We start from the raw sequence: 13893 nt of genomic DNA, 5'->3' as shown, positions 1-13893 counted from the left end.
CAAATATTAGAGAATACAAGGATGGATCAGGAAATCCCTGACTTTGAGTCACAATGTTTCTAAATACGAAATTTAAGCATGTAGCTAATACTTTCACTAACATTATTCAGGATTGTCAGAGATTTATGGCACATGGATTAGAAAACTTAATATATTAAAATTCTCACACTGTACATAGTGATATATAGATTCAACCTGTAATCTCTGACAAAAGGCCAATGGTATTATTTTTATTTTTTTGTTTATTTTTACTTATTTATTTGAGAGTGACAGAGAGAGAGGGAAAGAGGCAGACAGAGAGAGAGGGAGAGAGAGAGAGAGAGAGAGAGAGAGAGAGAGAGAGAGAGAGAGAGAAAATGGGCACATCATTGCCTCCAGCCACTGCAAATGAACTCCAGATGTGTGTGCCCCTTGTGCATTTGGCTTACCTGGGTCCTGGGGAATCCAGCCTCATACTGGGATCCTTAGGCTTCACAGGCAAGCACTTAACTGCTAAGCCATCTCTCCAGCCCTGCCAATGGTATTTTATATAAATAGAAAAAAGGGCTGGACAGATTGCTTAGTGGTTAAGGCACTTGAATATGAAGCTTAAGGACCAAGGTTCATTTCCCCAGTACACATGTAAGCCAGATGCGCAAGGTTGTGCATGCATCATCTGGAGTTCCTTTGCAGTGGCTAGAAGCCCTGGCATGTTCACTCTTTCCCTCTTTCTCTCTCATAATTAAATAAATACTTAAAAAGAAAGAAATATAAAATAAGTTACAGCTCATATGGAGCCACAAAGGATCCAGAGAAGCCAAAACAATCTTTATAACAAAGAGGAAACCTGTAGTCCTTACATTTCCCAATTTAAGAAAAAATTGTGATGCTACAGTAGATAAAATCGTAGAATATAGGCATAACAGAAAACAAAACCCACACTGGCCAAAAGAAAGAACAGTAATAAATCCTACATACATTTTTAAATTTTAAACATGAAGGTAAACACATTAGAGAAAAGATAGTTTATTCTACAAGTCATGTGATGAAAATATGAAATCCACATGCTAAAGAATGAAACTAAACCTTTACCTTAAAATGTACATGTAAATTTTCCCAGAATGAATTAATAACTTAAAGGCCAAACCTAGTGAAGAAACCTATCTGAAAATACAAGAAAAAAATAATTCATCTGCCAATGATTTCTTGGATAAAACATAAATAACAAGTAATGGGTAAAATGACCTAAAAAATAAGAGCAACACAGCAAGGGATTGAAAAAAAAAAGATAACCCACAAAATAAGGCACACATTTGTTAGCCACACATCTGCTTATGATTAAATACATACAATAAAGAAGAAAGTACTATAACATTATAGAAAATAATAATAACCTGATTAAATGGATGACCTGTAATATAATTAATCCAAAGTTATATAAATTGATGAAAGTACAAGATTAGAGGTTCAATATCACAAATAATGAAATAACTGCATATCAAAACCACAAGGAGCTCCTACCTATTAGGATGATCATTGCAAAAATAGAGTAAGTGTTGGCAAAAAGTGAATACCCTGTAACCTTTGTACATTAATTGAAAACATGTAAAATAGCTTTTCTGTATTAGAACACTCCATAAAATATGATCCAGAAAACTGGTTCTCATTATTTATCTAAAATAAGTAGAGTTAGGATCTCAGACAAATCTGTAATATATTGTACATTTCAACATTATTCACAATAGCCACAGAGTGAAAGTAAATTTGCCTCTGTATATGAAGAGGTAAAGAGAATGTAGTATAAGTGTATTTTGTAACATTATTTAGCCATACCAAAGAGAAGAATTTCAATCTATGGTAGAAGATGGACAAAACTGAAGATCATGACTATACATCAACAAAGGCAGTCATCCATAGTAAATTATACCTCATTTCCATTACAGGAAGTACTTTGAGCGGTTAAATTTATAAGAAATGAAATAGCATATTGGTTACCAGTGACGGCAGGGACAGAACAGTGGAGACTTTTTGTATAAGGGATGCATCATGTCAGCGGTACCAAATTCATAGTTCCTAAAAACTTGCTGTCCATTATGATAGTAGAAAATGGCACTGCATTGTACACTAACAGTTTGTAGCATTGGTAGAGCTCACTTTACATGTTTTATATCACAGGAAAGAGAATTGATTGAAGTTATAGAATGCACTAAGAATTGTGAAACAGATCAGACTGTGGTAATATGTCTTTTGTTTGTTTGTTTGTTTGTTTGCTTTTAATTTAGTGTAAACCAAGGACTTTCCATTAAGCTGAATTTTCAATCTTTTAGTACATTTTATATGGATATATTGAATATTTATGAAGGTATAGGATCAAGTAAAATCTTAAGAGGTAAGTTCAAACAAATACGCACTTGATTACTGTAATGAAAACATGAGTAGTTTTTGAAGTGTTTTCCATGCTATTTTTAACATAACACATACTTGACTTGTAAATTATTGGAAATGAAAATAAATATAGCTGTATATTTTTAAAAAATATAGACCAATTTTTGTAATTGCAACCAACTTTATTCCTATGTTTCATCAGCTCACAGAAGCTCTGATCTTATTTTCAATCTACCTTTCAGTGTCCTGCAGGACTAATAAGAATATCTATTGGTGAAATACTGTCATACATGAAAGAGATGGTCAGGAAAGAGGAGCTGTAAATAGTACTGGTATTACATAAGTATTAACCATTAGCTCATAGAGAATGGTGGAAGCCTAGAAAGAATAAAGAGATGTACTTAGTGTTTCACATATGTCCAGCACACTGTGTTCCACTTGGCCAAATTGAAATTACAAGAAGACTTTCAAGAGGAAATAAAATGAAGCTGATGAGGGTAATGTGAATGGAATGCAGGGTATAACTGCATTCCTTATACTTTGGAGAAATAGTCAAATACAGTGCAACATGTTTGCAAATGAAACCTGACATTAAAGTTTAGTGATTTCATCTTCCAAATTGTTTATGTCATCAAGAAAAATAAATGTAGATTAGTGGACTGCTTTTGATACACTTAGTATCTTAAGAACATTGCCACATACTAATAATGTTTAGCTCTGTTGGATGCTATTGACCTAACACTATACCCAGTCTTTATGCAGCCTTTCTCCTCTTTATGTACAACAAATGGGAAATACATATATTAGACAGGAGTAAAATGAGACCTATAGGAAAATGACCACAGAGCTAGAGGCAGAAATATCTGCCTTCAATATAAAGAAATTATTTGTTATGCATTAAGTGCCAAACAACAAATGTAGTCATGACTATATTTAAAATATGTGAATTCATGTTGTCAAATTTGGTTAGATATATATGTGCATAATCTGTTCCTATAGTCAATAACATGGGCTATTTGAAAAGGACAACTCAAGTTGATTTAAATGTGTCCAAAATTATATGTAACATTTATAAATTTCATCAGCTGCTATATATTTCAATATGTAAAGATGTCTTGCAAGTGGTTTGTCAATTCAGAAAATGCCTTTATAATTGAAATTCCCCAAATGATGCAATCTAATTCATGAAAGTTACCTACTCTGTAATAAGTACTGTTACCCTCATGTTCCTTTACTTTGTAAATAACATTGTCTGTCTAAACATTCTTTTCATATTCTTATACTATTAACAATTCATCTGCAAAGGCAAAATTAGTAAGTTGATGTGGATAACACACAAGTAATTGTCATAATAATGATATGTATGAAAATAAATATCCAAATAGTAAAAGAGTGACCTATGGAGATATGTTTAAATTGTAATCAGCAGTACTTTAAATTCTTGGGCATAAAAACACATTTCAAAGTTTTCAGAATTATATATCTTAATTCTAAGCAGGAATAACTGAAAATAATATTAGATATCTAAACAAATTTAAAATTAAAACTAACAGATCTTTTAAAGAAAAGCAATAATATCTTAAATTGAGTATCTAGCAAATTGCATGGTATGTCGTAAAACTAAGCATCTGTGGATTTAAATTTAAAGTACGATGCTTATATTTCTATAATACAATATTATAGCATGTAATAATGGAGACAGGCAGTAGTCCTCATAACCTCAAATATAGTTTTACTAAAATAAAGCCAGTAGTTTCCATCTTAAATAACAAGCTCATATTTATAAAATATTTTAACAAGTGCCTTTGTTTGAGAAATGCTTAACTGGTTTACTTTCATTGAATTCAAATTCAGAATATAAATCTGAAATGCTGTCATTATTTTATCACATTGAAAAGATATATATATATATATATATATATATATATATGCATTATATACACTAAGATACATGAATTATGTAGAGAAATTATAAGAAAATAATACCATAAAGTTCCATGAAATGTTTGTTATATGCTTGATAATTAGCATAAATTCTAGAAGCATTTGCCAGCCACTTTTAAATATATTTATGTCGTAAATGTTTTCTCACTGGTAAAACATATTAGAAAATGTTGGACATTATTAAAAGGAAGGCAATGAAAAATACTTCAAACACTTTGAGCATTCAAATGACACAACATTTTTCCAGGAGAGTTAGCTCAAAATGTGCTTCCTCAAGTTGTAGGGAAGATATAATCCTCCATTCAGTGATGCTGATAATTGTCAATACCAGGTATTAAAGGAGTAGACTACAAGGAGTGGGCTGCTTTAACGCTTTTTTTTTTTTTGAGAAAAATCTGGGTCTTCTTCGAGGTATTAAGGATTGAATCATGCTTTCACACGAGAGGTAAAGTGCTATACCAGTGAGCCAAATCTCAAGTCTTTTGGTTATTTTCTAATTTCAAATAGACAAAGTTGCCTGTACTGGCCCATGAACTCACTTTGTAGTCCAGGCAGACCTTGAACTTGCAATCCTGCTTCATGAAGCATAGTTCCACCACCACCAGGCACTGACAGAAATGTTTGTGGTGGGTCTGGACAGAAGCATAGTCAAATAGCCTGAGAGAGCACACTGGACCTGACTTCGAAATACCCATCCCAGAAGTGTTTCTTGATATTCTACGTACTTAGCCATTAGTCTGCTCCCCCAGAACTGGACTATTGACAGTCCATCCACAGTACTCTGGATTATCACCATATGAGGCTATATATGACCAAGGTTCTTCATCCTTAAGCCCTTCCTGAGTTGTTGAGTCATTTTATCCTACAGTGAGAATAAGCATATGGTGGATATGAAGTTAAATAATATATATACAAATAATTTTCAAGATCAAGCATTTTTAATATGTCTTATACTTTTATTGATACACATTGGTATATACTCAAAGCACTTCTTCACTGACTTTGTTAATAGGAATAATCTATATGGAAAGGTTTTGTAAGCACTAACTTTAAAAAATGCACTATTTTTCAAACTCTCAGACATTTCCTCATAATACTACATGGGAATATTGACAGTTCTTTTCTGAGTACACCAATAGCATTTTTATGATACCAAATATAATTATACCATTAATTGCTCTATTCTGATAAGGCATTTAGCTATTTTTTATGATGTCATCATGCATAGCTTCCTGATGCATTGAGTGGGCACTCAAGACAATGAGTTGAATTTCTTAGAAATCCTCTGCATAAAAGGGGTAACAGTATAATTGCAGCAGTATTCGTATGACTTGAAGAACGTAAGTACTTTTGAACTATCCATTTTTCTCATGTGAAGAAATATGTGCCCTCTTTCTGAAGTCACTATACTGTCTTTATGCTTCTATTTTCTTCTCTTATACCAAACAATCACACCCAAAGAACTATTGACTTTTGGAAGAAAAAACAGGGTTTTCTTTAGTAGTTAATGCCATGAAATTATTTTATTAACTCTAATATTACAGTAGGACATACAGTCTTAAAAAGTTATAAAGAAATCTTTTAATATATAAAAAATCTTTTATATGTAGAAATATATCTACATATATACATATCTACATATATATATATATATACATATACACATATATATGTACACATACATATATGGTGAACAAATTTGTTTACTCTATTTACACATATCATAATACTTAAATACTGACTGGTATGATGATCAAGGCACTTAAAGCATTAATTTAAAAGCTCTGCTTTTCAGACCTTAGAATCTACTTGGTGAAAAAGTGAATAGCTTTTCATTCATTGGGAATTCACCATTAACCATTCGTCATTCAACCTAGTTGCTATTTTAGTCCTTATTATAAAGCAATACATTACAACAGAGTAAACAGGCATAAAACCATCTAGTCTGACATGGAGCTTGGACTGTACTGAACTAAATTGAATTAACATGAACACTGACTCTGGAGCCCCAGATCTTGTACATCTCCCTCTCTGCTACCCTTTGATGTACCAGGGACTAGCTGTTCATTGGAGCTATGATTCTGACACTTTTTTGGTCAAAGAGATTAAAAATCTGTTAAAAGTTTTCTGAGATCTCTACATATACATACTCAACACTTGGTCCAGAGGTGCATGCAGCTCTGAAGCATGTTCATGACACCAGGACTTAGAACCCCAAACTACATAAAATAGGGCCCTAACATTTGAAAACATGGGGATGTAACATAGCCTTAAAAGAAGCCAGTGAGCCAACCTCTAATTCAACTGGAAGCCAATGAGAGAAGGAATCTGAATGCTGTGGAAAAGAAAGCAACATTCGATTCTGTGGAAATGATCATCCATGTATATCACATGTTTAGTAAGCTTGGACACAAGTATTTGTTAATATGAAGTACTGATGTTTTGCCCCCCATTCCATGTATAGTTCAGATTGTCCAAATAAAACATTGAACTACTATTATATATGTTTATCTGGGTTTATTCATAGAAAACTAAAACTCTTGTCCTTATAAACTACTTCTAATTTTCTGAAAAGTGATACTATACCCTCTGATAATATATATGGTGAACAAAACATTTTACAAACAAATTTCATATAATGATATTTTATAAATTGTCATGAGAAATTTTTATATCCTTGAGAATCAAAATTGGAAAATATTTCTGACATCATCCTGTTTTAGGAATCAATAATGAATGGTATAGAAATAATCATTAAATGAAGTGGGATTATTTTGAGGCCCTGCAGTTACATAATTAGTTCAGTTTAGATCCTAAGGTTACATTCTTCCTTTATGACCCTACTTTAGTGACCATTAGTATGACATGGTGCATTAAGAACAGACAAAAAGTATCTTTATAACTGCTTAACTTTGGAACTTTCAAAAGAATATAACTTTTGTGAATATTAATATATATATGCATATATATATATATATATATATATATATATATATATATATACACGCATAAGTATACATATGCTGTAATTAAACTTTATTTTCTTTTATAGCTTCTATTTGGGAAACTGATCCTGGTACAATTAGAATTTTTTCCAACCAAGTTACTGCCACATTTCATGTAGAATCTAATGAAAATGATTTCACTGGCTTTAGTGCAACATACAGTACCTTTAACAGCAGTGAGCTCAACAGTAAGTATCATAGTTTCTTCACCTTGACTTGTCAAATGCCTTACTATTTAAGTAGAATATAAAAATAGCAGAACCTAAATATTTTTATTATGCAAATTTTGTACTATGTTCTTTATATCTGAGAGAGAGAGAGAGAGAGAGAGAATGGACACACTAGGGCCTCTATCCACTATAAATGAACTCCAGATGCATGAGCAATGTTGTGCAACCGGCTTTATGTGAGTACTGGGGAACTGAACCAGGTTGCTTAGGCTTTGCAGGCAAGTGCCTTAACTGCTAAGCCATCTCTCCAGCCCTTCACTGTGTTTTATGTGCCCATCTCTTCACATGAGGATTTGAAAGCATTACAAATTAGAAAGTCACAATATGCCTCATAGGAAACAACTAACTCACGTGAGAAAAATTATAATTCAAATATGAGGCAAATGTTACAAATAGACATCATTAGCATTAAACTACCTCAGAGAACAATCAATGTGAAAGTAATTTTGGTCAAAGAAGTAAATTTACAGGAGTAACCTGTGAGGGTGGGGAGCCAAGATGCAGAGTTCTCTGTCCTTCAACAAGGACACAGTAGGGCAAGGCGAGAGGCAGCTAGGCAGCAAGCATTGTGGAGATGTGAACAATCTGACATGCCAAAAGAATCAAAGGAGAGTACCATTTACTTGTGGTGGAGACAGAATTGGACCATGGTGGGCCTCAGGCTAAAGAGCTTGCTGGGTAAAGGGGAATTGTGAGCTATTAATGGAGGAAGGTTCCTGATCTCACCTATAATGAATATTTTACCTATTGTTTAATATTACCTATTGTTTAGTATTGACATATACCTCTACCCCCAAAGACTCCCTGGATTTAATATGCTCTTTCCCTCTCTTAGTTTTCTGGGTTCCCTCTTCCCCATGACAGTTTAGTTGAATCTGGGGCCTCCTGGTTGGAGGGACAGGTGATTTATGTTTGGGACTTCCAGCCTTAGGAATTTGCTTAATTTAGGAAATGTCTTTCTGATCCCAGATACTCAGCCCTCTGTCCTTTGCTATGACTGAGGCTTTGCCTCTTCCTTCACTTTAAGAGAGAAGGCATTGCTTCCCGTTGGGGCCTGACCCACCTTCATAGCAGCCCAGGGAGCCCCGCATGTGCCAGTCTGCAGGGGGCAAGCAGTCTCTCCATTCCTTCCCCCATCCTGTCCCAACTGCCAACAGACATGCTAACACCCCTGCCCAGTGGCCAGAGTATTCCACTGAAGTTCCCCTGTAGCCGAGGTCTCCACCAGCTCGGCAGAAGAGAATAATAATAAAGAAGTAGTTGGCTCTAGAAAGAAAAAAAAAAAAAAGTAAATTTAGTTGTAAAGTTTAAGAAAGCTATGGGAAAATGTTTGTGTGTGTAAACCCAATGGATGTAAGATATAAAACTGACATAGTGAAATTTATCTTGCGTAAGCCCTGATTATTATAAGAAACATTAATTCAACATGGTTGGGAACAAACAACACTTTTCACCTGAATAGAATAAAAAAATAGTTAAGATGATTAAAAAAAAATAGTCTTATGCATGGTAAGCACTTATATAAAATTTTAAAGGAGATAATGTTCATTGTACTTTGACATAACTGAATATGCAGTGTATTAAACTTGAGGGATTTTTAAAAAATTATTCCGCAGACTTTGAGAAAATTAACTGCAGCTTTGAGGATGGTTTTTGTTTCTGGGTCCAGGATCTCAATGGTGATAGTGAATGGGAGAGGATTCAAGGAGCGTCTTTTCCTCCTTTCACTGGCCCAGATTTTGATCACACCTTTGGAAATATTTCAGGTATGATTTGCATTTCTTCATGAGTTAAAAAGAATTTTTTTGTGTGTTGTTCTGTAGTTTAAAACCAGCAAAGTGAATCAGAGAATCTTTTCATATTTTCTCTTATCTACTTTGCATTTCAATGAAAACCAATAATCAAATATGCAAGTAAAAGTACTCAATCATCAGATATTGAAAAGTAATCAAGGAACATTATCAAGAAGGAAACAAGGTGGTCACCCTATATTTGCCATTTATTAGTAACTAAGTAAATTTCTATAAGGTAATTAACTTTACTGAGCATTGGTCTGTTTTGATCTAATTTTATTTTCTGATTATTCATTACTAGCCCACAGAAATAAAATCTGTTTTCATATATTGATCTGACACCTGGAAATCTTTGCCTGTTTGTTATCTTACTTTACTTTATTTTTCAAGATGCCTTAGAATTGTCAATACATGAAATCATAACTTAAAGCAGAGGTAGGTTTAGTTGCAGCAGGCCATGGCTCTACATGACACCTTCCAGGAAAGGATTGAGTTATAAGTAACTTTTTTTTATAGGAAAGAGATATTAAACTCAGATTACAGGTTTAAACACTAGCATTAAAGACAATAATATTTTAATAGCAAAGTCAAAGTTCCCGGAGACATATAGGGAATAAGGAATAGTCATGAAAAGATCACTCCAAGGTATTTGAAAGCTCATATACATTATACCAAATATGATCAATGAATGGAGGTTTAAAAAGTTACGGGGATCTAAAATAAACCTGTATGTTTATATAATTGTCTTAGGAAAAGAATTCACCCTATAATTTCATCACCTATGTATGACAGTACAAAATTTGAGAACTCCTTTAGTGGTTCAGAACTGTAGACACTGTGGACGCAGATAGCATACCTCAGTTTCCACAAAGAGTTCCTTAGTGGTAAGAGTTCTAGACCCTGAGGAGGCAGAGCACATACCCCAATTTCCACAAAGCCAGACAAAACAGGCAATGTGAAATATTCCTTGAAAATTAAACATTATATTTGCATGCTTCTTTTCACCATAATATTATATCTAGTGACATAAGCCCAGTCTATTTTCATCTTTGATAGCAAATCAACATGTAAAGCTATATTTAAGCATAGGAATGAAAGTCTACAACTCTAACTTAGTCAGAAATGTCTGAATAATTCTGTGAATGAAATAAATTATAACATAAAATTTCTAATCACATTTGTACTGTACTTGTTTTTTTAAGATTTATTTTTATTTATTTATTTATTAGAAACAGAGAGAAGGAGAAAGAAAGAGTGAGTGAGAGTGGGCAGAGCCTCTAGCCACTGCAAACGAATTCCAGACACATGCACCACGGTGTGCAACCTGGCTTATATAGGGCCTGGAGAATTTATCCAGGATCCTTAGACTTCGCAGGCATGCACCTTAACCACTAAGCCATCTCTCCAGGCTTCTGTACTTTGTCTACATTAATGATCACTTCTGTTACAAAGACCAATTTTTCAATTTTATGATATAAGAAGTAATTGGTTGATATAATTTTAACTATTATTGACATCTAATAAAATGACATTAATGAATTAACTTTTTCAGGATACACAGGTGTATAAATAGTTCTGATTTTTTATACAGAGTTCTTATTCTATTTATTTATTTATTTTAAGTTTTTCGAGGTAGGGTCTTGCACTAGTCCAGGCTGACCTGGAATTCACTATGTAGTCTCAGAGTGGCCTCAAACTCATGGCGATCCTCCTACCTCTGCCTCTTGAATGCTAGGATTAAAGGTGTGCACCACCATGCCCAGCTTTAGAATTCTTATTCTTTATACTGTATAGTGTTATCAAATCTTATCAAAACAACTTCAATATTTTCAAAATATTTTACTAAAAATGAATGTATTTAACATAGTTTGCACCATCACTAAATCTTTGTCCATTTATTATTTTACATATTTCTTAGCTCAATGCCTTATTCAAGCCACTCCAGTATACCTCTGTGGACAAAATAAGCCATATTTTCTGGATTCATAGGTCATATATTCTATGAAAGAAATTACAGAATAGTAGGATACATAAAGAGTAATTTTTAGGAGAGGTGTCTTAGAAAATACAAACATTGGAAAGAGGAAACAAAAGAACAGTGCTAATTAAAATTTGATAATTCATTTACATGAAAATGAAAGAAATAAACATTTAAGATATTAAAGGAATTATCCCTACATATTATATAAAACTGGGAGCAAAGCAAGCTCAGACTGAAGAACAGTGTGTGATGTGTTGGAGGAAAGCCACTGGGCCAGCCTGATAAGCGTGGAAGGCCAGATGGCAATGGCTATACTATGTCTCTGGCTTTTATGCTGGGTGACAGGAGAGGCTGGTAGATGTTCTGGAAAAGCAAAGTGTTAAGATTCACACTGACAAAAGATAAATAGTATGTGGAAGAACCTAACTGTGGCAGGGAGACCAGTATCAAGCTGTCCATTGCCCCTGAGTAGTCACGGGGCCAAAATCAATGATCAAAAGCAGCCAGAGCAGGCAAGATTCTGGATATAATCTGAAAAGAATAACAACAGTTATTCATCCTTATTCAGTACTCAAAACTAATAGTAATCTTACATACAAGTGTGGCTATGTATATAAAAATATCCTCTGGGACTGGGGAAGTGGAATACTCAGCAAAGTATTTGCCACCCAAGCATGAGGATTTGAGTTTTGACCTCAACTAGTACCCATGAAAGTTCCAGGAAGGTGGCACATCTGTAATCCCAGAATTTGGGAGGTAGAAACAGGGGCTTTCCATAGCAAGCTTTGTAGCTAGACCAACCTGTTTGTTGATCTCTGAGTGTACCATCAGAGTCTGTCACAATACATAAAATGGGCAGTAATTGAGGAAGACACTTGAGGTCAGCCTCTGGCAGTTACATGCACATGCACACATGTGCACAAGTATCATCACACAAGTGTGCACCAAATATATAAACAAATGTGCACAGAAAGCACACACAAGTTATCACACAAAATTAACTAATATAAATGAGCTCTGCCTAAGTAGCTGCTCCCATAAGATCAAAAGTAGTATTTAATCTGTCTTTTAGGATGTAGAATTTTATGGTACCATTGCCACTTGGGTCCAGTGTTTTGTCCCCCACTCCCAACTTTACCCTCCCCTCCCGCCTCAACCTCCCCATTGTCTGGACCTTAAGATGCTTATTAGGTATGTCCAGCATCTTGGGTAGATTCAGGTTAGGAGCTGTAGATGAGTGAGACTATGCAACAATTAATTATACCTCTAAAGTGCACCAGCTGAAACTAAAGAGTAATTGAGGAAATGAGCAAGAGTACTACTTTTCTGGTGAACCTGGTACCAGCACAAGGGTAAAGGAGATAGATATAGAAAACACTCAAATCCTACCACACCAGATATCCAGAAACAGAGAGGCTCCCAGGATGTCATCACTGAAACAGACCTAAAATGAACCCAACATGGCTCAGGGAAATTTGTGGAAGAGGGGGCAGAAAGATTGCTAGAGCCATATGTTGGGACATTATGCAAAGAGACATTGCCTCTTACCCATAACTTGGGCTTACCTTGCAATACACAACCCATATTCCCCAACCAGGAGGATTCCTGTGGAGGTGGGAGGACAGGGAGGAGGCTAACGATGGTATCAACATGATTGTATGCCCCCTTGTACATAACTAATACATATGTTATTTAAAAGGATGACACAGAGATTAGGGAGATGGCTCAGTGGAACATGCTTGCAGGGTCTGCCAGTCTGGGTTCAATTCACCAGTATCCACATAAAATCAGATGCACGACAATGGTGCATATATCTGGAGTACTTTTGCAGTGCCAGGAGGACCTAGCATGCCCATACTCTTCTCTTTCTCTATCCCTCTGTCTCTCAAATGAATAAATTAAAATATTTTTAAAACACTAAAGGATGGCATCCTTATTCTCCCATATAATTAATCTTTCAGTAACTTTCCAGATCCTGATCCCATATGGGTGAATTAGTAATGTGTATACATGATGAATAACATTTAAGTTATAATCGCCCTACATCCCTGAAGACAACCTTAAACACTTAAATAATATGGTCACTTTTTTCATACAGTGTGGGAAAGTAAGGTCACCACCACACTTGGACAAGGAGAATTAGAGGAAAGTGCAGGAAAGCATTCATATCTATTGACTATGACAGAAATCTTTTATGTAGGTGAAAACTTTGATGTTCAAATTATCATTTTTCTACTGTCATGTCATCATAATGAGATAAAATAATTCCATTGATATTTGAAAAGTACAAGTAGAGTACAGGAGAAAAAAATGGTTCAGCCTCCAACAGATTAAGTAACTACAAAAATACAATGAAGGTGACCAAAGTGAAGCAGGTTGAATGTCAGGTGGAGATTTTAAATAGTTGGGTGGGAAATGCAGTCTCCGGAGAAATCATGCAGCCAGAGTTATTTAAAATTAGACAAGGAGAGCAGGTCAGAGCACACCAGAGGCAGCAAGTAATGAGAGCGATGGTGGGGGTGTGGGGGCTTAATAGGTCGTCTCCAACTCTCACACCTGTGATCTCATAATCTACC

At 34.6% G+C, this 13893-nt stretch overlaps 1 protein-coding gene across 1 annotated transcript in view; it reads left to right on the top strand.

Moving 5' to 3' along the window:
• Positions 1-13893, top strand: part of Tmprss15 (transmembrane serine protease 15) — a 113967-nt gene that overhangs the window by 33100 nt on the left and 66974 nt on the right. Inside the window, exons 9-11 of the mRNA XM_004654547.2 lie at positions 2262-2368; positions 7361-7501; positions 9160-9309. Of these exons, the coding sequence (XP_004654604.2) occupies positions 2262-2368; positions 7361-7501; positions 9160-9309 (398 nt within the window). The remainder of the gene's footprint in view (positions 1-2261; positions 2369-7360; positions 7502-9159; positions 9310-13893) is intronic.

The sequence above is a fragment of the Jaculus jaculus genome, chromosome 5, assembly GCF_020740685.1.
Source record: "Jaculus jaculus isolate mJacJac1 chromosome 5, mJacJac1.mat.Y.cur, whole genome shotgun sequence".
NCBI classification, from domain to species: domain Eukaryota; kingdom Metazoa; phylum Chordata; class Mammalia; order Rodentia; family Dipodidae; genus Jaculus; species Jaculus jaculus.
Note: the sequence above shows the minus strand (reverse complement) of the source record. Positions and strands in the feature narration are given on the sequence as shown.